Source organism: Leptinotarsa decemlineata, unplaced genomic scaffold, assembly GCF_025532065.1.
Source record: "Leptinotarsa decemlineata unplaced genomic scaffold, Ldec_3_MD MMD2_P_RNA_scaffold_1, whole genome shotgun sequence".
NCBI lineage: Eukaryota > Metazoa > Arthropoda > Insecta > Coleoptera > Chrysomelidae > Leptinotarsa > Leptinotarsa decemlineata.
This window is the reverse complement of record NW_027412523.1, coordinates 1,995,019-2,021,000: the sequence shown is the minus strand read 5'-3', so window position 1 is coordinate 2,021,000 and position 25,982 is coordinate 1,995,019. Positions and strand designations below refer to the sequence as shown.

The following is a 25,982-nucleotide window of genomic DNA, read 5'->3' as shown; positions in this document are numbered from 1 at the left end:
TGTATATGTACATGTACATAGATATGTACGTGTACATAGATATGTACATGTACAATATATGTATGTATCTCTCCTCAATAGTTTTCACTTTTGATATGTACATTCCCCAAGAACCACACATGCACAATTCATATTTATGAATGGATGTTTGGAGGGTTTTGAATGACATTAGACATTTTGGTTTCAAAAATATTTTATTACAAGAGAGACTTTGGTATTCCTGAAATTGCAAGGGATATTCTTTTCTAGTGTTATTAATATCAAGACCAAAGATTATGTGATAACTTGTTGAAAAAAAAACGGTAGAATTTTTAAAGCTATCACTCTGGTCTTGTTTGGTCTTTCTTCATTTTGAGGTTAACAAGTTCGGTTAGGTTGAAGTATTATTCAATTCATTTATGTAGAGATTTATATTTTCAACTGAGGGAATTAATAATGTTACGTTTGCTTCTCAGGAAACAAAGATAGGATGAATCTTAAGAACTTTCTTATCTTTTTATCTTGGTCACTATGCGGTCTCCTTCAAAAAGTGAATACACAATGTGTAATGAGAAATTTTGATGCTTCCAAAGATACCCTTTCTTTCTTGAACCAGTAAAATAGGACTATCATTATATCAGGAATTTTTTGGGTGAATGTTTAATGTGAATAAAGTTTTATTGTCTCCGGTTTTCCTTCATTCAACTCTCAAGTTGACTATGGTAAACATTTCAGGATATTTAAAGTACTTTGATAGTTGTTACTATTATTAATATTGATAACAATCTTACAAGTTGTTTAGAAAGTATATTTGTGTTACTTTATTTGTCCATCTAATGTATCACAACTATGTAAATTCCATTAATCAACGAATAATAGTAAGAACAATGGGCTCAAGTTCTATCTTTGAATTTCACAGGTGCTAGCATTTGTAATACTGCTGAAGTTTTTCCATTGATATCGTGAAAAGGAAACAATTATCAAAAACGATACCTGTTGTATAAAGAATATTTCACATTTACAAATAAATATAAATAAATTGTATTCAAGAAAAAAATAAGTCCTTACCTGCGCGTAAGTATCAAAAGTTGGCGTGGAATGTGTTGGATTTTGATCATTATCCGCATTCAAATCAACATGGAAAATATAAAATATGATGCCATACATAGCAGGACCCAATCCATTGCAAAGCCCTCTCATTCCAGTCACCATACCTTGGAAAATATAAGTTATGATGAAATTCCACCAAACGAAACTATACAAGAAGTAACATATTATCAAACTATAAAAAAGATTTCCCTCTACCATTCTGTGAAGCAGAGGTTCTCAAACTTATTTTGTCTACCGCCCACTTCGATAATTAATTATTTTCTAGCGCCCCCCAAATTTTTTTACTTCACTACATCTTAAGAATAACAATCGCAGCCATTATTTTAATAATTAAATTATGTGCGTCATGTGAAATTAAGACTTTCTGATGAGTGTAATTTAAAACACCATTTTGTAATATTAGGAAAACTTTTATTCATGTTATTAAAACAAACATTTCAATTTGGATGTTAAAACTAATTAAATGTGAAGGATGAATTTGATGATTTTTAACAAGTTTCTTAATATCAGGCTCACCGCGTTGGGTAATCTGCAACTTTGCCACAGCACTAAATTCACGTTCACACAAATACGATGATGGGAATGTTATCAAAAATCGTTAAACGATGGACCACAATTCAGGGTACAAATTGCAGAATTGGCTTTTTGGTATCCATTTTTGTATCCATTTTTGAATTTTATTTTTATTTCCTCGTTCGTTATCAGTTCTATGAGTTCTTCTTCCAGCTGAGGTGATCCTGCTATGATGACATTTGAAAAAGGACCCAACACCCAGTCCGGTATTTCCAATTCTAAAATGTCCTGGAATCAATCGTTCTGCGAAATCACTGTGGAGGTTCTACAAATGTTGGCAGTAAACAAGAAAGTCGTCATTGTTGAAGGATACTGCTGACAAATTAGGGAAATTGCGAAACTCACGTCTGCCAATATTATTCTTGTATAAGAGCAATTTGGTTACAAAAGCAGCAATGACATTTTTTTGTTTTAATCAAATTCAAGTCGTCACCTTGAAGTTGGAGATTGACATCATTAAATAATTTATACAGGTCTGTCAAGTACGCAATAACATTATTTGAAGTGATGAGGTTGTCGTGCAATTCTGTCTTTGTTTTCCAAGAACTCTATTACAGAGTCAAATAGATAGTAAAATTGAGTCAGACAGTTACTCTTGATAACCAACGCACTTCTGTGTGAAATAGCAATCGGTTGAAATCTTCACCATTAGCAACACAAAGCTGATTAAATAATCTGTCATTCAAAGAGCTGTTTCGGATTTTATTGACTGCTTTGATGATATATTGCAGTGATTGAGAGAGGTGCTCACTCAAATTTTTCGCAACCAAATGTTGCCTATGAATGACGCAATGTACAGCGAGCACATCTGGAATTTTATTTTTTAAGTACGCTATGAAGCCTTTGTGACGTCCTGTCATAGCCGGAGCGCCATCCGTAGCAGCTGATATAATATTCTTCAGTGGAATTTCTTTCTCATCACAAAATTTTTCCAGTGTACTATATATGGTTTCTCCTTTTGTATCCGTCTCTGAATTTCTGGCAAATAGTAGTTCTTGATATATTTTCTCATTTTTAATAAACCTCACGTATGACAACAACAATGCTTCTTTGGTTGATAAAGTGGACTCATATAACTGAATTGAGAATTTAGAAGTCTTCAGATGATTGCACAATGACTCTTCAATGTTTTCAGCCATCTCATCAATTCGTCTTTGCACGGAACTATTGCTCAAAGGAATTTTTCGGATAATATCTGCCGCTGGTTTATGGAGCACAGTAGTTATTACTTCTTTTACTGCCGGTAAAATTAAATCCTCCCCAATAGTGTGAGGTTTACCTGTTTGAGCCTTGTAGCCTTGACGTTTTCATCGCTTCATTCAAAAATGTTTTTTGACAAAGAAGGCACATAGGCGAAGATGGATTTGTGGGATTTTCAATAAATCCATATTTTATATATTCAGCGCTATACTGCCGTTACTTCTTTTTTGCTTCCGACATAATTTTGTCTTCAAAAATGCCGAAGTAAAGAATCGAATTTTTAAAAACTTGCTAATGACACCACTCACAGTATTCACCACCGCACATACAGCACTTTACCTAGCTAGTCACTAAATAAATTTACTTGTTTTCGTAATATCGTCGAATGACATTACTGGCTGGATGGCACACGCCTTTTATATGAGGCAGCGAGCGGGCCTAGTACTTTCGTGAATGGAGATTAGAAACTTCTCGCTTCGCATTGAACTTACCGCCATCTATTGTACAGTTTGACAACTATCCGACAGGAAATAGTTACTGTCTAGTCCCCTAGATGGCGTTACACGACGAAACGTGCGTTAAGCTTAAAGGAGCGGTAAAGTTTGTGTTAAAAGCAAAAAAAAATTTAAATTAGCTATCGCCCCCCTACACCGCTTCAACGCCCCCCAATCTTCTCTGTGCCCTTTACTACCCCTCTATAAGCCTTCAGTGCACACAAAGAAAGACTACTCTGAAGAGACAACATTATAAATATTATTGAGCTGAAAACTACTTACCTTGAACAACACCCTGCCTGTCAGCTGTGCTGTGAACCGAAACGAATGCAGAAATGGCAGGATAAGTTATTGAGCTCATTGAGGCAAGAATACCGGCACCCCACATCATCCACGTTGTCGTGCCAAACCCGTACCACAATAGTTGGAGCATTTCGAAAAGAAGACCCAACATAATGGTGTGTTTTGAACCCAAATTCTTTATGAGAACCCCTGAAACAATAAAAAATAAAGACTATTTTGTTAATATTGGTAAATCAGTGAATGCAGCATAATAATAATAATAATAACGCAGTAACGCTGAACTCGATACAATATAAGTGTAACCTCTCTATGGCCTGGATCGATTACCGTAAGGCATTTGATACAATTTTGCATGAGCTCATCTTGCATTTGCTCAGATGCCTTGCGGTACCCGACAACATAGTGAGACGCATTGAACAACTGATATCACTTTGGCGAACTTGCTTCACCATAACATCTGGTCAAGCAAGAGTCCAAACAGGGTGTGTCACTTTCAGAAGAGGTGTATTTCAGGGTGATTCCCTCAGTCCCCTTCTCTTCTGCATCTCACTATTGCCATTAACCGTTGCGCTCAAAAATACTCGAGGGTATAACTGTGGCACCCCCGAAAACCGGAGGCACAAGGTCACCCATCTGTTTTATATGGATGATCTTAAACTTCATGCCTCTGCAGAGAAGAATCTCCATCAGTCCTTGAGGGTGGTGGAAGAGTACACGCATGCTATCGGTATGAAATTCGGGATAGACAAATGTGCCATCTCAAAGAGGACGATGCGGGGCTATGGAGAGGATGTGCAGCTCGTAGATGGAAGCATCCTACACCATCTGGATGCCGGAGAGACGTATACTTACCTCGGGGTGGAACAACGCCACTCACAAGAGGTAACAGCAGTGAAAAACTCTCTCCGCGGCAAGTATCAGCACAAACTTCGACAGATCTGGTAATCGGAACAAATATGCTTGCCGTTCCAATCTTACTCTACTCGTTTGGAGTAGTGAAGTGGACTCAGGAGGAGCTGTATCAACTCGACGTAAAGACCCGAAAAATGATGCATCTCTATGGGAGTTTGCATCCCAAATCGTCTGTTCCACGGTTGTACTTCCCTCGACAACAGGGAGGCCGTGGACTTTTGAGTTTGGAGTGACATGACATGACAGAATGCTACTGGATACAGCCTGTAAAGTCGTCAGGCCTCTGCTTGGTCCGTGACCATGAGAGAGCAGGAATTGGAGCATTTCTCCTTAGGGCAGCGGCTCGAGCAGCTGATGAACTCGGTATAGTTTTTGACTCTGAACGAGGTGACCACAACTCTGTCACCGAGTTGGAACCCGTTCAGCAAAAAGCTAAGATAAAAACCACCGAGATCACCTTACTTCTGCGGAGACGCAAGGATAAGCCAATGCATGGGGTCTTCTTCAGTAACATTGGAGACCTTGGCTTATCAAAGCGCCTGACGTTCGCTTTTCACATGTCGAGTGGGCTTAAGTCAGAAACTGAGGAGTTCATCATGGCTTGCCAGGATGGTGTCTTTAACAACTTAGTCTACCGCAGTCGCAATGGGTATAGAGGTTCCTGACAAAAGGTGCAGGGCCTGCCTCGAGGCGTCCGAGACCCTAAATTAATCTTAGTGACAAAGCATGTGTGAATAAGATAAAAATGTGTAAAAGCATATGAAAATATGCTAAAAACAGATGTTTACCACAATAAAGAAAATGCCCACATATGTAAAATGTGGTGATAAGACATAGGAATATAAAAATCAAGAAAAAAATTACACGAAACATAAAAATGGTGTAAGTTATTGCAGATGCTAGATGGGTTTTATAATTTAGTTTGACACTAACATTAACTTGGGAAGTTATCGTCATTAAATTCGTCCAAACTATAATTAGGTCTATCAGAGAGTAAAACTTTGATTGTTTTTCTGAATATTTTAGGTCATTGTATGAGCCATAATTTTCTGAGCTAAAAGGAATAGAAAGTATAATTATTATTACAATTATCATTCTGAAGCTCGACCGCACTCGCTGACAATTCTCTCACACTTCTTCTTAAAATGCTAGTTGTTGCTATAGATTTTACTTTTTTAAATATCAAGGGGCAACAAATCTGGTACCTGTGGAGGACATTTGATGTTGCCTCTTCTTCCAATCCAGTGCTGTGAAAATTTGCATCCATTCTGTTATAAATTCAAATGACTGTGCTGTTGATATAGATCAACCTTGGATTGGGAAAGAAAACATCATTGGATGATCAAGTAAAATTTATAGAACATAATGTGTTTTTAGAATACCCGCATGAATACTTGCAAATGTTTAGCAGAGCGCAGGTGGACATCAGCTTGAACGTTTATTCAATTAAGTAGTAAGTGCTGACTTAATTATTATTACATATAATGACAGAACTAAATATTGTTGAATATGTTCCTGAATTCTCAGATGGAAAATGTCATCAAAATGTACATACCTAGACAAAGTTGTGTGATAACCGCCAGCAAACCCACCAACCCAACGAAGACTGCCACCATAGGGGCACTCCAACCCATCACCAGCTTGAGATAAACAAAGAGACAGCTGTACTGGCCAGCTTCCGGTAAATAAGAGAGAAAAACAGCAATGCACAGAAGTAGAATCGTCGGATCTTGTCCTACATTCCTCAGCGATGCAAATGGATCTGCCTGTTCCCAGCTAATCGGCGAGACTCTAACTTTCTCGGGCAAGCTCTCAGGCACTGCTACCAGAATGAAAAACACGTCCAAGATGGCTACCGCAGTCGCTAGCGCTACCACTAGTGATAAGGACCATCTGAAATCATATAAAATCCCAACTAACTATACATACATTTTGATACTGAAGAAGATCAAAATTTATATAGAAAGTTTACAGCACATAGAAAGTTGTGGTTCGAATAATCATATAAAAGTTATTGGACTTCTCAACAGTTTTTTGAGGAACAAAAAATAAAATATAATAAGTTGGTGATCATTTTCTTGTTGAAATCGTTTCCTTTTGTATATACTATTGATAAAATGAAAAACTAACTGCTATAATTCATATGAAATTAATGTTAACATCAAGTATTTTACCCAGCTCTTTGAGAATTCATTAATAATAATAAAAATAATAATAGTAAATAATGATATGCTTCATTGTCCACAGAACATCAAGTCTTATTGACAAATCTGAAAATTTTCTTCAGCCACCATACAACTATATATACATATTGTATACACACATATTTTTTACTGATTTCCAAAATTTACAGTTATCCTCTGAAATTTTAATATAGCCAGGTAAATGATTGAACATCTTGAGACCATTATAATATATGGAGACTTTGACTAGAGTAGAGGCTGGTATGGGTGATCTTAGGTCATTAGCTTGATGAAGGACATAATTCTTGGAGTAGCCGTTAAATATAAGTTTATGTTTGTTAATCAAACATACTGTTTCTAAAATAAAGATCAAGGGTTTGCAGGAGTCTTGACTTTTGGCGTTGCACATGAATCTTATAGCTCTTTTCTGAATAATGAAAACAGTCTGCAGAAAGGAATCCCATACCTTGAATGAGAATCAATGAATGAGAAATAAGCTGATTTATCGGCAGACAAACTGTCTGTTTTTCTCACTGCAAAACACCCTGTTTAGGTTTATTGTTAATTATTACCCCCAAAAATTTAGAGCTAGGTCTATTTTCAATCATCTTGTCTGCGTTACATAATTACATAATGTTTTATTAAGCCATAATATTGTGGTATCATCGGCGAATAGGGGAAATTTTCCCTCTATATCGATAGATGTTAAATCGTTAATGTATAACAAGAAAAGTACCGGTCCCAGTAATTAACCTTGTGGTACGCCTTTTGACGTGTATGCAAATGTATATAGATTGGTTTAGTAGTTAAATGAAGCAATAGGAGTATAGTGCATTGAAGGGGTTATATTTTCAGGAGTGATTAATTTTTTGGAAAGAAAGTTTTTACCTTTCTACTACTCCATCTTGATACAAAAAAAGGATGAGGGAATCTTCCAAAGAAAGGAAGGAAGTAATCAATTTGAAAATAAGTAACTCTATACATGGATGTGTAGATCATGTAAAGAAGTAACTTTCAGACACAAACTGAAAGAAAGTCCTCCTGAAACAGCTACTTTCATATAAACATTGAATTACACGAAAGAAAAAAAATTCTTTCGAAACAAACACTTCTATATGAACACTGAATTATACAAAAGATACTTTTCTATACTCAGTTTGTATTTCAAACATTCGTTGTGGAATAAACATCAGATATCATTCACATGAGTTCTACTTTAAATGAATGGTAACAAATTGCACTTACATGGAACACTGTCATCCTCACTGGTATACATCGATGTTTCGCCTTAAGACACTTGCCCCAAGGCCCTTCAGTACCAAATTGGATAACATTATAGAAAATACACACAATTTATTCATGAATTACGATTTTTAATGTCACGAAATAAGCTTGATCTGCTTATGTCATCGATGACATCGTAATGACATTCATTCACCTATTTGATTTAATCAGGAAGGACTTTCTTTCAGTTTGTGTCTGAAAGTTACTTCTTTGCATGATCTACACATCCATGTGTAGCGTTACTTATTTTTGTGACAAATCACATCTATTTCATTTATTTCCATTTTAACGAGTATCGTTTCGCCATCTGGTGAATTTTCTCGGTAACTTATCCGCCGCAGTGAAGGCCGACTCCAGTTGTTTACAGTTTTCTACCTTCCTTAATCATAAGTAGTGATGGCCCTCATGCCCTCTGGGATAGGCAACTAATATTTCATTTTGACGGGTTTTTTGCATTGGCAAAGTATTTCCAGGGTCAGGTTTTTTATGAACGACTGTCGAGATTCTTTTTCGTCTCTAGAGACCTGAGTGAGAACGGTTTTTGATGCGCCATATTTGCTCGATTGTTCGAGGATTCTTCTTGTTTGCTCTTTAAAGTGAACTTCGTTCTAAATTACCTTACTGTGGTCCTTAAGGACAAGATTCACCGTCGAGTCCCGTGCCTGTAATTATTTTAGGTGGGTAATGGTTTTTATTACTATAAACGATGTGACACGTGTGTGAAGTTTTTATTAACTACTTTTAACTATTTAATAAAACATTTGTAATTATTTTAGAACTAAGTCAACAACCAAATAAGTACTCTGTCTCCGCCTCGAACTGAAAATAGATTGTTTCGCACCTTATCCTGTGTCTCATTGGATCAGCAGCAACCCCTTTTCAAAAAACCCTGAGATTGAACCCTTACATCTGGCGCCCAACGTGGGGCGCCAGATGTAAGACGAGGTGCGTCTAGATTGTAGTTATATTCCTGTATCAAATAGATCAAAAATTTACAGAAGATCATGTGTCATGTTTTGTAGGTCAGACCGTAAGAGCATTTGAAGCACACATAAAAGAACATAGGAAAAGTTTCCCTTGAATAATTTTGAGGAACAAGTTCGTCCATGATTGATATACCAAATGAGCTCATTTCCGTCGACCCGACTACCTTGCAGACAACTCAAATGACTTACCTTTCCATGAGATACGCTCCCAAAGCCGGAGAAATGACCATGCTGGCCGCGAACGTCCCGCTAACCAACCCGTAAGCCAGCGATCTATCCTTCTCGTCGGTAACGTCGGCCACGTAGGCGAAAACAACACTGAAAGTCACGGCGAACACGCCCGAAATACTGATCATGGCGAAAAACCAAAAAGTATTTATTGTCATTAGGGGAATGGGGATGCACGTGAAGAACACCGTGATGAGGAGGAACAGCTTTCTGCCACACACGTCGGAGAGGGCGCCGACCAAGGGGGCGCTCAAGAAGGAGAGGATGCCCTTGATGCCCATGATCAGGCCGTTCATGAGGAACGTGTGGTCCGGAAATGTGTTGTTCAATACTGATATGAGCGGCATGGTCAGGAGACCCCACGCGAAGAATTCCAAGAAGATGACAACCAGTGCATGGTAGAGGCTGGGCTGGCCGATTCCGGACGTCTGAAACAGAAAACAAATCATATGACTTTCATTTTTATCAAAAAAAAATCGAAATAATTTATTCGCACCCGCTACATAGCAGCCATCCTTGGGATAAATGTACACGTCAAATACTGTTACATTGAACAAAATATAATAACATGTCACAATAGTAGGGGAGCCCACGATGCAAAATGGGGATTTAACCCTTTGGAGTCTGATTTATTTTTCTTATACTTGTGATATATCTGAGGTCAAATTTTATGTAAATGTGGATACAATATCAGGAAATGTTAGTTTTATGAATGCAGGTTACGCCCTTTTTTCGCTAAGGGCCGGGACATATGTGTCCCATTAGACATTTTAGGTGGGACATATTAAACCCAGTAGTCTCGAAAAAAAATGTATTTCCATTCAAATTATATTGGACAACATATAGAACATTATTGCAGATGATAAGGAGTGAAGCAATTCTTGCACAGAGGTTTATTGCACATTTGACACAATGTTTTTGTTCTTACTTCTTTTTGCATCTATGCGCATCTGCAGCAGCGACGTCTTGTGGGGCCCTCAATAGGTAAATGATCGCCCACATTTTGATGTTTTCGTTTTTTCGAACTAGGTCGCCCTAAAGATGTTGCTGATTTTCTCTTCACACTTGCCTCACTTCGTCCCAACGCAATCAAATATCCTGCTATTGTAATTAGGAATGGCAGGAATGAAGTTTTTGTGCACCTTACATCATCGTAGAGAATATGAGCATTTCTTGCAGCTATCATAAGGAGTTTGAAAAAAACTTTTTTCCACCACTTATTTGATCTTCTGTCGAAGTCGTATAAGCCCGCATATTGATCGGTTAGATCTATTCAGCAATCTGCATGAGTAGGCTTCTAGGAAAAATCTTCAAGAAAATTTCAACTTCCTTCATTTGTCTCGGCAGGCAAGAAGTAGCTGATGCTTCGTCAGGTATACAGAATCTGGGAGAAAATTGTTGACTGCTGCTACTCCAAAATACTACTCCATCTGGTGCCACTACGTTTTCACTTCCGATTGTCTCATTACCTTCTTGACTAATTTCATCATCATTATTTCTATCATCAGCGATAATTTCATCTTCGTTATTGTTGCTTTCTGAGGAACAATAATTTTCATCATCTTCGCTATTATCGCTCTCTGAGGGGCAATAATTTTCATCTGATGAGTCTTCACAATGAAATGTATCATAATCGTCATCACTTAAGCTATCTTCTATAATTCTATTAGCTTCTTCTTCAAGTTCTCTTTGTGTCAATATTCTTTTACTCATTGTTGTACAGAACCACCGGGACAAATGTGTCCCGTTCAAAATGCCTGCTGGGACCCAGGTGTCCCACAGTCTAAAGTAATGAAATTCAACAGGTTTTATTAGTACACGATCATTGAAAACTAGTGCATTGGTTATTACTAACCTTAGAGAGCACAATACAGTTAGGGCAATAATACACTTGCAAATTTTTCAGAATATAGTAGAACGCAAAGCACGTGTTGGCTAGACGGACTTCACCGGCAAACTGTGAGGTTATGTGACCACTTGTAAACAAATACTTGTATAGTGTGTGTTTAGAGACTGATATATTTATGTATAATGGAAAAACGGGACCTATTTGTACCACTAGGCGCACGAAATACATGGATGGGACACGTATGTCCCGATAGACTCCAAAGAGTTAATCGAGAGTCATAGAGACATATTAGGTTGCAAAGCTTATATGATAAGAATAAAAAAATGTTTTATAATATACCTATAACTTTTCATCGGTGGGGAAGCGGCTATAGATTTTTAAATATGTAAAAAAATACTGTTGCATGGACATACTCGAGCGCGTCAGATATTGATAGTATCAATGTCCTACGTATTTTTAATAATGTTCGTATGTTAATCTGATCGCTTACATGATGCGGGTGGTTGTAAGTAAGGGTTAAAAGTGAATTTAATCGAGTGCGTCAGATTGTCTAAGGGGGTGTTGAGTGCAACAAAAAAAAGCTCTCATTCAATAATCTGACGATTTTGATCTGACGCAAACTCGCGGCGATATTTATAATGTGCAAAAAAAATTCGGCATTTTGAAATACTCAAGCGCGTCTGATTAAGATATATATGGTTCATCTTTATGTTCTAGACGTGCTGTCTCATAATCTGACGATTATCTAGAGGAATTCGCCTAATCTGACAAAAACATATATTTTTTTTAAATGTTTAATTATTGAACTTTAATAATTGAAGAGCTCAGGAAATAGAATGTAAATAAATAAGTGTATGTTTTTTAAGTAGAAAACTTGTATTTATAAGAAAATAACTTTTTTTAAATGCTCAAAAAAAATTTAATTTTTTATAATCAATTGATTAATCATCATCTTCATCTTCATCACGAACGAGTCTCTGTGATCAGCTGTGATGGCGCCATGGCAACAGAATTCAGAGTGGGAAGGGAGTGAGAGAGTAATAGATAGAGATAAAGTGAAAGAGGAATAGAAACTCGAAGAGGGAAATATAGGTATCATACAGCTGCATTAAACTTTATCGAGTCTTGCATTTATAAGACATTATAATTGCAAGACTCTAACAAGGTAGCTTCCTCCCTACTAAGGAAGCTACGGTGTTAGGGAAACGCGTCTATAAATAACAAATGTGAAAATTGGTTAGGTCTACCCTGCAGTGATGAAGAGTAATGCTCCAAGATCAGTCTCTAGCTGATCACTCGAATGACTTCAGAGTGGTTCTGCTTCAGGAGAAGAATCTGCAAGAATGTTCTCCGTGAAAAAACTTGCAAACTCGCATATCTAATGTCCGTCATGGTATTAGCAAAAAAAATCCGACATGCAATTGATAGATCATACTGTATAGGAACCGGTCTGTAGATTCAATTGTCTGGTGATGTAATCATATTCAGACTATTCAACACCATTCTCCAGTTAGCGATACAAAATACTGGTGACAGCGGGATTTGAATTAATGAACCGAATTCATTGTGTACAGTTCCATTTTATTTGATCGACAAAAATTGTTAATAATTAGCGAGCCATTGCTACCGACTTTCATTGTGTTATACCAAGCAATCATTTTGAAAGCGTATTGCGCAGATTATTGCGAATTTAATCATATGGGAAAATGGATAACTTAAATAATGACAAGAACGTGGGTATAGTTTCGATTTCAACAATACAGGGCTTTTCATGATGAGCGTTAATTAGCCGTTTCTGGCAAACTATTCAACGGATCAACCTGAAAATTCCACAGTATACATAAGTCAATATGACCTACACGAAGCGGCGTTGTCGTTTCTACTATAAAGTAGCGGCTTCTTTGATTTTTCAAATGGAACACCCCGTATATAATATCATATTATGATTCATTATCACTTTGTCAACAAATTCATATACTATTTCCGTATACCTATCTATTACCGTTTAGAAGATATAAATTAATTTCGATATTTTTTTTACCAAACATGAACTTTTATAAATGCTGATAATCTTGAACTCTCTTGCACTAAAACGATCAAATTTGAAATGGAGTGGAGTGATACTATGAGGATCTTCACTTCGAGTCATATTTTTATTTGCCTCATACAGGGTCTTCAAATAATGCAGATACTTTGATCTCATGAAAAAAATGAGTGGAACTCAATTTTTTCAAATGGAACACACTGTATATTTCAACATTTTTGAGCTCTACATCTAATTTTAGATTAACTTTGTTCAGATAATACTATTTCTATTTTGAACCGTTTTCGAGATAAACTGTTTCAAACGGAAACTGACGTGGTTTTCTTGCTAGTTTTTTTTGAATTCATCACTTATTTTGGATATTCAACATTTTTTTTATACTTAGTAATATTTCTTTTTGATCCAGTTTTTTAACTGTCTCAGATCAGTCAATTCGAAATTGGTATGTACCTGCCTTAGAAAAAGTTACAATTTGTATACATTGAGGTATTGGTCTCTAACGTACAATAGTACACATTAATATTTTTTAATAGTGTGCTTTGGAAAAATAAATAAACCAATTATTCAACGTCAGACTTTCATTGGTGGTTTTGACTGATTGTGATAGCTACCAATTATAATAGAATAATGTCAAGATTAGGTTACAGTAATGAAGATTTCTTGAATTTATTAATGATTTATGGTGAGTGCAATAGAATTGCAAGTAGAACAAGCCGAGCATTTCATGAAAGATATCCACAACTTCCGAAGCCGAATAATAATGTGATAAATCGACTACTGAAAAACTGTAGGTTGAATGGAACCTTCCGTCCAAAAATCATTCGTAAGAAGACTAAAGTGAATGATTATGACAATGGTATAACAGTTTTGGGATACTTTCATGCATTTCCAAATGCTTCACTGCACGAGGCTGAAAGGGAGATAGGTATACCCTACGTGACAATTTGTCGAATTCTTAATAAGCATAAATGGCATCCCTATAAGTTCTACTGTGTCCAACATTTGAAAGAGACTGATTTACCTCGTAGAGTGAAATTCTTTGAATGGTTACTTGTCAAGACTCAAGAGGATGAACATTTCCTTGACAATATCATATGGACAGATGAGACCAAGTTCACAAAAAATGGAGTTTTCAATAGACACAACAGTCATTTTTGGGCGCCAGAAAATCCCCATGTTATCCGCCAAAGGGGTCAATTTTTTATATCGAGTTTCATGATGATAATTTGAATGCATCAAAATATGAAGATTTACTGAGGAATGGAATTCAAATGATTTTAAATAATAGACCAGGAAGAGAACGTGTACGGTACCAAATGGATGGTGCTCCACCCCATAATTCTCATTCAGTCAGCGAAGCTTTAACCGAAATCTTCGAAGACAGATGGATTGGTAATAATGGACCTTTTTGTTGGCCTCCTAGAACACCAGATGGCAATCCATTAGATTATTTCGTGTGGGGTTTCATTAAAATATGGTTTACTCTACTCCAATAACAACAATGGAAGATATTAAATCGAGAGTTACAACTGCTTTCAATAGTTTGACTCCAGACTTGATCAGAAGCGCTACACATGACAATCTTTTGAAGAGATTACATGTTTGTTTAAGTAGAGGTGGAGATGTGTTTGAACATATTCTGAAATACACTGACGATTAAATAAACTCATTAATTTATGAGTTTATAATTTTCAGTTCGTGTTTCAGCGTTAATAAAACTATTGTTTGAAGAGAAGTTGCATTCGATGGTTGGCGACCACTGGTATAGCGAAACACGTGTTTCGGTTTTGTAAACTTTTCAGTGGAAATCTCACAATAAAGTGTCAGTTACAATACCACACGAGTATCATTCAAAAGTTGAAAACCATTATTCAGTAATTATAAGTTTTATCATGCCTGGGTTATGTTGCTACCTACTTGAAACATTAGCGATAATCGACAAACGAGGTTATTTCAGATAGTGAACGATATTTTGACAAAAGTATTGAAAATCGTGAAAGAATGCTAAAAATAAGTTTTATCGTTTTGAACGTATATACGAAAAGTTCCCGTACTTCAAACCAAACATATACAGGTTGACCACTGAAAACGAAACAAAGCTGGTTTCTCATAGTAGATGTTTAGAAATAAATCACTTGGATCTGTTAATTGTTAGTTTGTCATTTCCACCTCATCGATGAGATACATAAGACCGATGTTCGTGGTAAAAAAGTAATGCAGTTTTTATTATCTTCCGTTTAAAGTAGAAGTGATGAACTATTAACATCCAGTTTATCGATATTCTTACTCTGATAATAGACATGACGGTATTATTGCTGAATCACTGCATAATATAAAGTAAAGTCGGTTCCCGCTGTCTGTCCCTATGTACGCTTAGATCTTTAAAACTACGCAACGGATTTTGATGCGGGTTCTTTATCAGATGGAGTGATTCAAGAGGAAGGTTTATATGTATGTAACATGCATAATATAGTAGAGGTTTCCAATGTGATGTCGTAAATAAACACATTTGTTGCGTTTCCATTGTAAACTCTGGCTGAACCCTACGAAATAGATCAAAATAATGTACTACACCTCAAAAAGGTCTACAAAAAGTCCGCGCTGGTAAATTAAGTACCTTTAATTCTATGTGCATTTAATATAAATCACGTATACGGCATGCAATTTAAATGAAGATTCTCGAAGATAGTACAGATTTGAAATGCAGGGACATAGCGGTTGCGGCAGTACCGGCCGGGGGGGGGGGAGCGGCGGTGCGTGCCTATAAACAGCTCGTCGAATGCCGCGCTTCGTCCTATAGCACTTTATAGGCACGAGTTTAAATGTATATTTAGTATCAATAATGCACCCGTGTGGAACCGGGGCGGATCACTTGTATAATAATAATCTGATCTGATTCCCACCATTCCTTGAAAGTGGTGGAAGAGTACACGCATGCTATCGTTATGAAATTCGGGATAGACATTTAATCAACGAACCATCCCAAAACCATCCCGAACCATCCCGATGCGAGACTACGGAGTAGTCTCCGCATCGTCCTCTTACTTCGTCCTCTTACTTCGCCCTCTTACTTCGTCCTCTTACTTCGTCCTCTTACTTCGTCCTCTTACTTCGTCCTCTTACTTCGTCCTCTTACTTCGTCCTCTTACTTCGTCCTCTTACTTCGTCCTCTTACTTCGCCCTCTTACTTCGCCCTCTTACTTCGCCCTCTTACTTGGTCCTCTTACTTCGTCCTCTTACTTCGTCCTCTTACTTCGTCCTCTTACTTCGTCCTCTTACTTCGTCCTCTTACTTCGTCCTCGTCAGTAACGTTAGTTACAAATAAAAGTGGTAAAAACAGGGAAAGTTTCATTTCTCGTTTCTTCATTATAATTTCCTACCACGTAGTAACGGCTACATATATTAAGCTACGAATATGGTTGCCGCCCCAATTTTATTCTAGTCCATTGGAGTAGTGAAATGGATCCGAGAGGAGCTGTATCAACTCGATGCGAAGATCCGAAAACGATGCATCTCCATAGGAGTTGCATCCCAAATTGTCCGTTCCACGACTGCACTTCCCTCGGCAACAGGGAGGCCGTGGGCTTTTGAGTTTGGGGGGTCTGCATGACAGAATGGTACTGGATGGAGCCTGTAAAGTCATCAGGAGTTCGAATCCCCTTCTCTGCATGGTTCGCGGCCATGAGAGAAAGACTGGGAGCAGGTAGTAGAGCATTATTTTAGGGCAGCTGCCCGGCTGATGAACTCGGTTTAGTATTCGACAATGGACGAAGTGATCACAACTCTGTCGCTGAGTTGGAACCCGTCCAGCAAAAGGCACATATAAAAGCTGCATAAATGATATGCCAATGCAAGAGGTCTTCTTCAACATCTTCAATGTTGTTGAAGGGCGAGGCGCCTGATACCCTAACGCACTTGCTGTCAGCATGTCTAGTATGTCATGCGGTCTCAGCCTAAATCCATGCATATAACGAGGCCCCAAGAGTGCTTTATTACCACCTACGGTACTTTTACGGTATTAACGAGACACCGGTGTTGCCCTACGCTCCAGGGGATACTGAATCCGTTGTGAGGAACGAGAAGTGCCGACTTTATTTATCTCGACCATCAAAGCAAGACGATTTTTGTCGTGGAGTTTTCAAGTCCTCAGGCTAGACGACTATCACCCGAAAAGAGGAGGAAAAAGGGATAAAATATCGAGATTTTCTCTTCGAACTCCACTGACTCTACCCAGACCACTGTCAAGGTGGTCTTAGCCGAACAAATGCAGAAAGCTGTCATTTTTGCTCAGAGCACATGACCCAATGATTACTGACCCCCAAGGTGTAGGGAGTGGTCATTGGTTGATAATGCTGGCGCGTCCTCCTGAATGTATCGGGGCTTCGGGGATAGCGCCAGACCTGCGCAACCTTAGTGAAAATAAATAATAACATGAATGCATCTCAATATGAGTTTGCATCCCAAATCGTCCGTTCCACGGTTATACTTCCGCCTGACAACAGGAAGGTACTAGACTTTTGAGGTCCTGATGAACTCCTGATGACTTTAAAGTCATCAGGAGTTCGGATTCCTTCTCAGCACGGTTCGTTCGCGACTATAAGAGAGCCGGAAATACAGTATTTCTCTTCAAGGCAGCTGCCCGAGCGGCTGATGAACTCGGTTTATCTGTATCTGTAGAGTAGGGAGGGTGAGTGTAAGCCCACAGTACTTAGGCCACATGTCACCCATTGTACATCCTCCCGAGGAGTTGTCCTCCATCCTGTCCTTTCCAGGAAGGTGGACAGGTCACTGGCCTACACCTGCCTTTATATTGGCAGGTGTAGGCCAAGACTCGCCGAACACACACTCTCTTATTGACGATAACTCCGGGCACTCGCACAGGACATGCCTGACAGTCTCATCTTCCTGTTCACACATCTTGCATAGAGGTGTGTCCACCATCCCCATATTATGGAGGTGTTTCCTTAGTTGACAGTGACCAGTCAGAAATCCTACTGTTAGGCGTAGATTTTACCTGGTCATTGCCAAATATTTCTTCGGCGCCAGCTTCCCAGGGTCACCCAAGGTGATCCTGGCAAGATTTGGTTTCGTCTCATCTTTTTAAGGATTGGGCATGGGTGTAACACTTGACTAGTTCCGCAATTGTCGAAGTCATCAGGCCGTAGGTGCCACTAGGTCCTAAAGTTCTTAGTGAACTTGGTTTAGTATTTGACACTGAACGAGGTGATCACAACTTTATCACCGAATTCGACACCGTTCAGCAACAGTTCCACATGAAAGCCGCACTTCACTCTTGCGGCAACACACGAGTAGCCGGCAATTTTTTAGATTTTGAGACCAATTGATAATGATTTACTATCGTTTGACAGTTAACAGTGTTCACATGTTATTTATTAAAAGTGTTTTATTTAAATTCTTTTATATTACACATATAGTGGTTTTCACAATGAAATATGGGAATATCATATTTCACAGTAAGTAAATTTCATATCGTAATTATAAATTTTAACCTCAAATTGGAAACGGGCCTGTCTAATGTTCCGTAAACGGAAATATTTAAATTGACAGATATCGGTGTTGAAAATGACCCGAAATCGTAACATGAGACGTCCATTATTAGTGAAATGACAATTAAAAGCATTCATGACCAAAAGTTGCGTTGTTCGGAGCAGTAACCGCATAGTTTCGTTTTCATTAGTTTGTTGACTTATATCGAATGCATGTGTATCCTTCAATTGCCCCAACTGTCGATGATCTTTAAAACGAGATATAGTTTGTCCTTCGCATCCCGCCGATGAAGTAGAAGTGAAGTGGAAGATTGAAAATATGCTTTGAATATTCAAGCCTTGTTGCCTTTTAATTGGACCACCCCGTAAAATGAAATAATCATTGCTGCGTACATTAGAATGCCATTTGTTGAAAAACCAGGTCTTGATAGTGAAAATTTGCATAGAAATTCGAATTGAAGTAAAACTATCCTCGAACAGGTTGTACAGATATTAGTTATGTACGTAGATAATTGAAGTGTCGCATTTCTGTTACTTCCCTCACAATCTATATTTTTGATAAAATACTTTAGACAAGTTTTCTTCAGTTTTGTAAGTCCGTCGTCGGTCATGTTTGTTCGAATTTACGTACACACTCAATAGTAAATAATACTGTGTAAAATTAATTAAATACAGTAAAAACCACAGTTTTGGACAAAAATATCACAATAAACAACAGAAACTTCTAACCAGCAAATGAAAATAGTTCAACATAAATGGAATGGCGACTGTACATACTGTATGACGTCACATCCAATGGCTGGGCGTTTCTGATCACGTGACGAAATTTAAATGTTCAGTAAATTTTAATTGTTTCTATAGAACGAATAGCATTTAAAAAATTGTTTTTTTTTGTAATATGTAATGATATTACAATTCTCAATGCAATTTTCGTGGTAAAATGTTTATGCAAGTTCCCTATTCCGGAGCGATGCTCATGCGACGATTTTTTTGGTCAAAATGTAGCAATTTTGGAAAGAACTTCGCTGCCAAACGCTTCGTGCACAAATTTTCCGAAAAATAGCATGGCATCAGCAAACCAATATGCCGAGATCCTCAGCAACTTCTCTAATAGTGACTCGACGATTCTCCATAACAATTTTCTTCACCTTTATCTTCTCAACCTTCTGTGAGAAACTTGTACCACTTATAACATCTTTCTGACTCAGAGTACAATCACCGTATGCAACTGTCAACATTTCAAGTGTTTTTGAGTACTTAATTCCATTCATTTTCCTGCATGTAATAAAGATTAATTGTCACAATTGAGAAATAGAACAAATAGTAAATATATAGAAGTCGCTTTGTTTACCTCGCGAGATTATAACTACAATTATGATAAGACTCGCCAGAGTTTTCAGTTAGAAATGTTTGAACTTTCTGAAGTTGAGGACGTATCTCTTGAATAGATAGTAGATTATGAGCATACACGTGGCATTGCTTCTGACGAAACGAACGAAATTCGGAACATGTATTGAAACGAGAATCCATTTTTCTTACCTTATCTGATATTAGTATAAAGATAAAAAAATTATTAACGTTTTTCAAATAATTAGATAGTGATTTCGCCCTTTGATTGAATTCCAAAAAAGAGCGTCTACAATAGTGTTCTTTACCATTTTACCACATTTTCTGTAGAAGTTTTCAGCTGTTAATGTGAAAAGAAGTGTGTCGAAACGTTTAGCTTCCTTATATGTTGAATATTCCTATTTTGTGTCAATATTTATCGACTAATGCCATGCCCAACACCTTTGCAATAGATTACCAGCAGAATATCGATTCAAAACAACAACAAACACACAAAAGGAGCAAATAACATGTGGTGTACCTCATGGTTAGGTTTTTGGCCCAGTCCTGTTTCTAATTTAAGTGAACGATAAAACAAAAACAGCAATAAATGAAATGATTTATCTCGAGCGACACCAAAAGTCCATGCCATAAAAGAAACAGATAATGGTATACCCCAGGGAAGCGTACTCGGTCCTCTAATGTTCCTCATTTTCATTAACAACCTTCCCATTCACATATCTCAAGGAAGAGTGCTTATGTATGCAGATACTTGCGTTACTGTGTCAGTTACTTCATCTGAAAGACTATCCGAAAAGGTCAACACAATCCTGATAGAGTTCAAGGACTGGTGCTTCAAAAATAAACTTATGATTAATCATAATGAGACGGAATACATAGTTTTATAGCAAACATAGAACACCTTTGCATTCACGGCTCTAATTTGAAGGAGAGTCAATTGAGATCGTGGAACTCGCATGTCGATGTAGTTTGTAGCAAGTTGAACAATTGTTTCTATGTGGTCACTACACTTCAAAACATGCTGGAATGAGAATGACTGCTTGAAGTTTACTATGCACTGTGGTAATCCGCTACTTCATATAGTATCGTTGTGTGGGGTTAAGCGTCCGAACTACAAAGAGTGTTTGTGTTGCAAAAACGTATCATTAGACGTATTTTCTGCTTATCTTATAGAACATCATGCAAAGACACTTTCAAAAGTGAAAAAATTCTCGCGGTTCCCTTTATTTATATAATAAAACTGTTGACTCACATTTTCAAGAATCTAAACAACTTTAGAAGGCATTGTGATATTCACATGTATGCCACCAGAAACAAAAGAAATATTTTACCGCAGAAAATGTGTCACTCCATGCAAAAAAAGCTCCAGTGGATACTGGAATACGTCTATTCAACATTCTGCCCCTCGAATTGAGTTTTCATACAATTTTGTTTTTTATTACAATTATCTGATCAAATCCTGAATTACTGCAACATCAATTTGTTCTTGTTTTTTATAGAGGCTGGTTGCAATTCCTGGATAAGTGGTGAGATTGATCAGGACGCCAAGTTCCATAGCTGGGTGCCTATAAAATCAACGAGGATTCATAGTCTGAACAGTACTACTGAACATCAGTAATTTCAAGAACGATGTCGATTTGAATGGATTAACTACATAACCATCTGCTGCCTCAGACGTCGAGTTCGTCTGACCTTGAATACTTTTCCAATTGCCAAGTTTGTTGAGTAATTTAGATTCAAAATACTTCCACCCTACCATCTGTCGTTATATAAGATTTATATGAGTGCTTTTAATTATGCTAGCACACCAAAAATAATCATGCATTGCAAAAGCTCAATGAGAAATTTAAATAATCAATTCCCACAAAAAATATAATGATTATTAAAAGAAAAATTGAAATCTACGTTTCTGATAGACTAATTCAAAATATGGAGCGGTGGAAGAAAACCAAAGTACCAGAAGTTTAGTATTTTTCGTGGCTATCTGATGGTGATCTCGTATTTAACCTTGACTATGCCAATTACTTGAAGGTCAAGGTCAGTTTTTTAAACAGGAACCTATATTTCTATCACGAAAATGAAAAAAGGGGAAAATCACAACTAGATATGACCTTGGAGCCGGCAAATTGATATCTGAAGATTATATTATTTGAAGGTCAAGCTCAGTTTTTAAATGGAAACCCATATTTTTGTCTCAGAAGCATAGAAAGCCGAATACTTCAGAATATCTATGAAGGTCTTTTGAAGGTAAACACTGTAATCACTACAATTTGCCCCCCTGCGATATTTTTCTGTTCCCAAGATTGAAAAAACCCATGAAAGAACGGCGTTTTGCGACGATTGAGGAGATAAAAACTGAATAGCTGAGGGATATTATATCTCAGAGTATCTACTTTGGAGGGAACAAAATAATGTTTTCCACTACTGTGCTTCTGCATCGTTGATGATGCAACACCTCTGTGTTGTACAAAGAATATTCTCCAAATTCCAAATCGAAATATTTGATATCAAATTGAATTGGCTTCAAATTAAATTTATCATCAAACTTTTTAGGCACATTAAAAGTTGGGGTAAAAATTTCGGAGCCTAATCAAGCACTTCGTCAGTCGTTAACTCGAACAAGTTTCAACTTTTGAGGCTTGCTGTTTATAAATGGGTCACACTTGGTCAATGGAAAACTTTTTTAAGCACCTATTTCTCACTGATTATTTCACAAATCTGCAACCCGTTTTGAAGAAGATAACACAAGGTAAAGTAATTCTTTGATGTTTATTGCGTGACCTTTTATGGTTTGGCTGATTCAATGTCAATTTAAAATACATTTCTGTGTAAAAAACGTTATTTTGCTACTCTATGAAAACCGTATTGTTCCACAAAGACAAGACATGTAAAATCATTATTGTGTTAAGCTTGCTTGCTCCCTCACAATCATTCTGTTCTTTTCTGAGCAGTGATAAATGCCACCTGTGAAAGGTTTCTATTTATTAATAGCTTAAAAATGGTAAGAGATGGAATTTATATTTTCATATTGGTAAGTACTTTTATCCCTATGGTACTTACTTGACTTATAAGCTGTATTTTCATATATTTCAATAGAGGAGTGAAAATTGCAACCAGTGAAAAATGTTTTATTTTCATTGATAGCCCAAGAAATCGTAAGGGATGGAATTTATATTTTAACAACCTCTGTAAGTACGTTTATCCCTATGGTACATGACTTATCAAAATATAATAATTTTTTGTTTTATAGGTATCATTAGACAAAAAAGTTAATTTTGATCGACTTGGGTCCTATTACCACCCATTACACTTTTTGAAACTCTTTCTGTTTCAAGTGATTGGTTAATACAAATACATTATCCAAAACAACAGAAAGAATGGGACATGTGATTTCATTTTAAATATTTTTGGTTCAAGTATCTAGTGAAATATTTGAAAAAATATGTCTAATAGGTAGTATGAAACAGTCAAATATTTTATTTCAAATTTTGAAATTAGGCTATACACTTGAATATGTTATTGAAAATATATTTATTATATTCTACAGAGGTATATTTTATATGTGAAGTAGCAAGGTTGAGTATTTTTTGAGTGTATTTTAGCTGCGAAAGTACTTAATTTATTGTGAACTCTGTATTTGTGTACATATTTCAAAAAATAATTTTGACTACTCCAATGAACTTTATTATATACTTTGTGTATTCTACTATATTCTACTAAATAGCAATCAATTCAATAATGTTATTTTTCACCAAATATTAAATGTTACTGTTTTTCACATGGCATATACCTAGAGTAGACAACTATCAACAAAAGAAGCGAATATTATACAACTCCAACTTGAATAAGGATTTTCCCAGTTTAAGAAATAGGCCTGACGTGTTTATTACCAAGGGAAATTTATCAAACAAGATAATGAATACAGAATGATTCATGTTATTCATTCCTGGAGGTTATCATCAAGAAATGGAAGTTAGCAATTTTCAAACATTTATTTGAATTATTGAATAAAAATGTCACTCACAGTTACAACAGCATCCTTGGCAATTGATTTTCTAGACCTTATTATCATTCCAACCATTCGCTTCGACGATTTTGCCTTCATTTTTTCACCTTCCTCGATTTCAATGTCCATCGAAAACAATTTTAAAAACACTTCCAATATATCATTCTTCAATTTATTATTATCGAACCACCAGCAAATAAAAACGTCCCCCTAATTGCAGCCATAACCTTTAACACTGCTTGTTCCATGTCAGGTATCAGAACTGCCACAAACAGAAATTTACGTTCCATACATTGGTTAGTTCTTGGTGTACTTTAGTGTTAAAAAGGGTAATCTACAGATTGAATAGTGAGGGCGCATGTTTTTTCGTCACAATAAATGTCAATGTCAAATACATTTCTCCAGTCGCTTTTCTGTTTGAAATATTCAAATTTGAAAATAGTTTACAATTTATCCCGATTTGACGTTGAATTGAGGCGCAGTTATTGAAGTTGAAATAATTAAACTATATTGTGAATTGGATAAATCGTAGAACATCTTTTACTTTCATTGGCTTCAGATATGGATTTCTGGAATATTTTTTAAAAATGTCGTATGTGGAAACTATCGAAAGTTTTCATTGAAATTAAATGTGGTTAGGTTTTGTAAAATTTTAAAAAAATAGTAGAATATAGGAAACTACCACAACCTCATCAGGAATGAGATGTGGATATATGATCATAGCAAATATAATAAACGGTTTCCTGCAGCTGAAAAAGCAAATGCGCCACTGGAATCAATGAAGTCGCCCCGGAGCGCCAATTAATTTTTATTGTTGTATTTATTTTATTTTTATCGTTGTTTTAACACATTGTAATAAATAAACGGTAATAATAACGAACGGTATATATTCAACGTATAGTCATTCAATATTTCAGAACATATACCTCTTACAGAAAGTCTGGCTGTAACTCTAAAAGGTACACATGCAGAACTATTTTTTCCGTAATTTTTTAACAGTCGCATAGGAATCGTCTTCATTCGTGTTCTTTATCATAAACAAAACATGAAACAACTTTTGAGTTGTAATTTTTTCATTATTGAAAGAAAATGACAGCTACCAACAAACTACGCATGATAACGTACTGGACAAGTATGGACGCCAAAAGTTATGATTATTTTGCGATTCGCAATCAAAATGTGAATATTCGGATAAGCATAAACGAACCTTCGAAATAGCTTTCTGCAAAGATCAGCGTTACTAGTGTTGTTTTATTTATATTGAGAAATTATCAATAAAAACAAACGATTTCAATATTGTTGAAATAGCATCCAATCAGGTTTAATGATTCGAATGTCAAACTTTGAACAAACCTAAATTGTTGCTTTATGGAACAGTAGTCACGAACATTCAAATATTCTTAGTTACATCTGTCTAATCTAATATTAGTTCACATCAATATATCAGCTCTTCACAATAAATAGTAAATCAGAAGTAATTAGTTATCAACCGAAGGCAGCCTATAACATTAGCAACCATTTCTGTTAGGGCAGATAAAAAATCAGCTTTGACTAGGCCGCAGTACTTGTTACATTACTGCTTGATACTTACCGTCCTAGTATCGCTGGTCTTAAGCCTGTCTTCTTTAAAAGACTTCTCAACTCCTCGTCGCATAATTCTAATAAATTCATTTTATCCATATGTAGATAACAAAAGAACCATGAGTTACAACTTCATTCATTTTAGGTCATTTTTTAAACCTTATGTATATTTTAACTATCTCAACCGAATATTTCGGTCCAAATAATTTTGGTTAGAAAAAGAATACTTTTTCTTTTATTCCTGACTTCTGCTTATCTTTCAAGGTGCATTAGCCCTCTGACATCAATGTTTTTTTTTTGTTGCAGAACGTAATTCGTTTTTCTAATATGAACACTTATAAAATAATAAACTCTGGCTAATTTTATTGTAGCGTGTGGCTTTTTTACAGAATACTG

General features: G+C 36.5%; 1 protein-coding gene across 1 annotated transcript in view; it reads right to left on the bottom strand.

Annotated features, from left to right (window-relative positions):
• LOC111508541 (hippocampus abundant transcript 1 protein) overlaps positions 1 to 24,252 on the bottom strand; it is a 30,978-nt gene extending 6,726 nt beyond the window's left edge. Inside the window, exons 1-5 of the mRNA XM_023164084.2 lie at positions 24,024 to 24,252; positions 9,214 to 9,680; positions 6,127 to 6,464; positions 3,639 to 3,848; positions 1,048 to 1,193 (exon numbers count right to left, since the gene is read on the bottom strand). Of these exons, the coding sequence (XP_023019852.1) occupies positions 1,048 to 1,193; positions 3,639 to 3,848; positions 6,127 to 6,464; positions 9,214 to 9,680; positions 24,024 to 24,134 (1,272 nt within the window). The 5' untranslated portion in view covers positions 24,135 to 24,252. The remainder of the gene's footprint in view (positions 1 to 1,047; positions 1,194 to 3,638; positions 3,849 to 6,126; positions 6,465 to 9,213; positions 9,681 to 24,023) is intronic.
• Between the last annotated feature and the right edge of the window lie 1,730 nt (positions 24,253 to 25,982).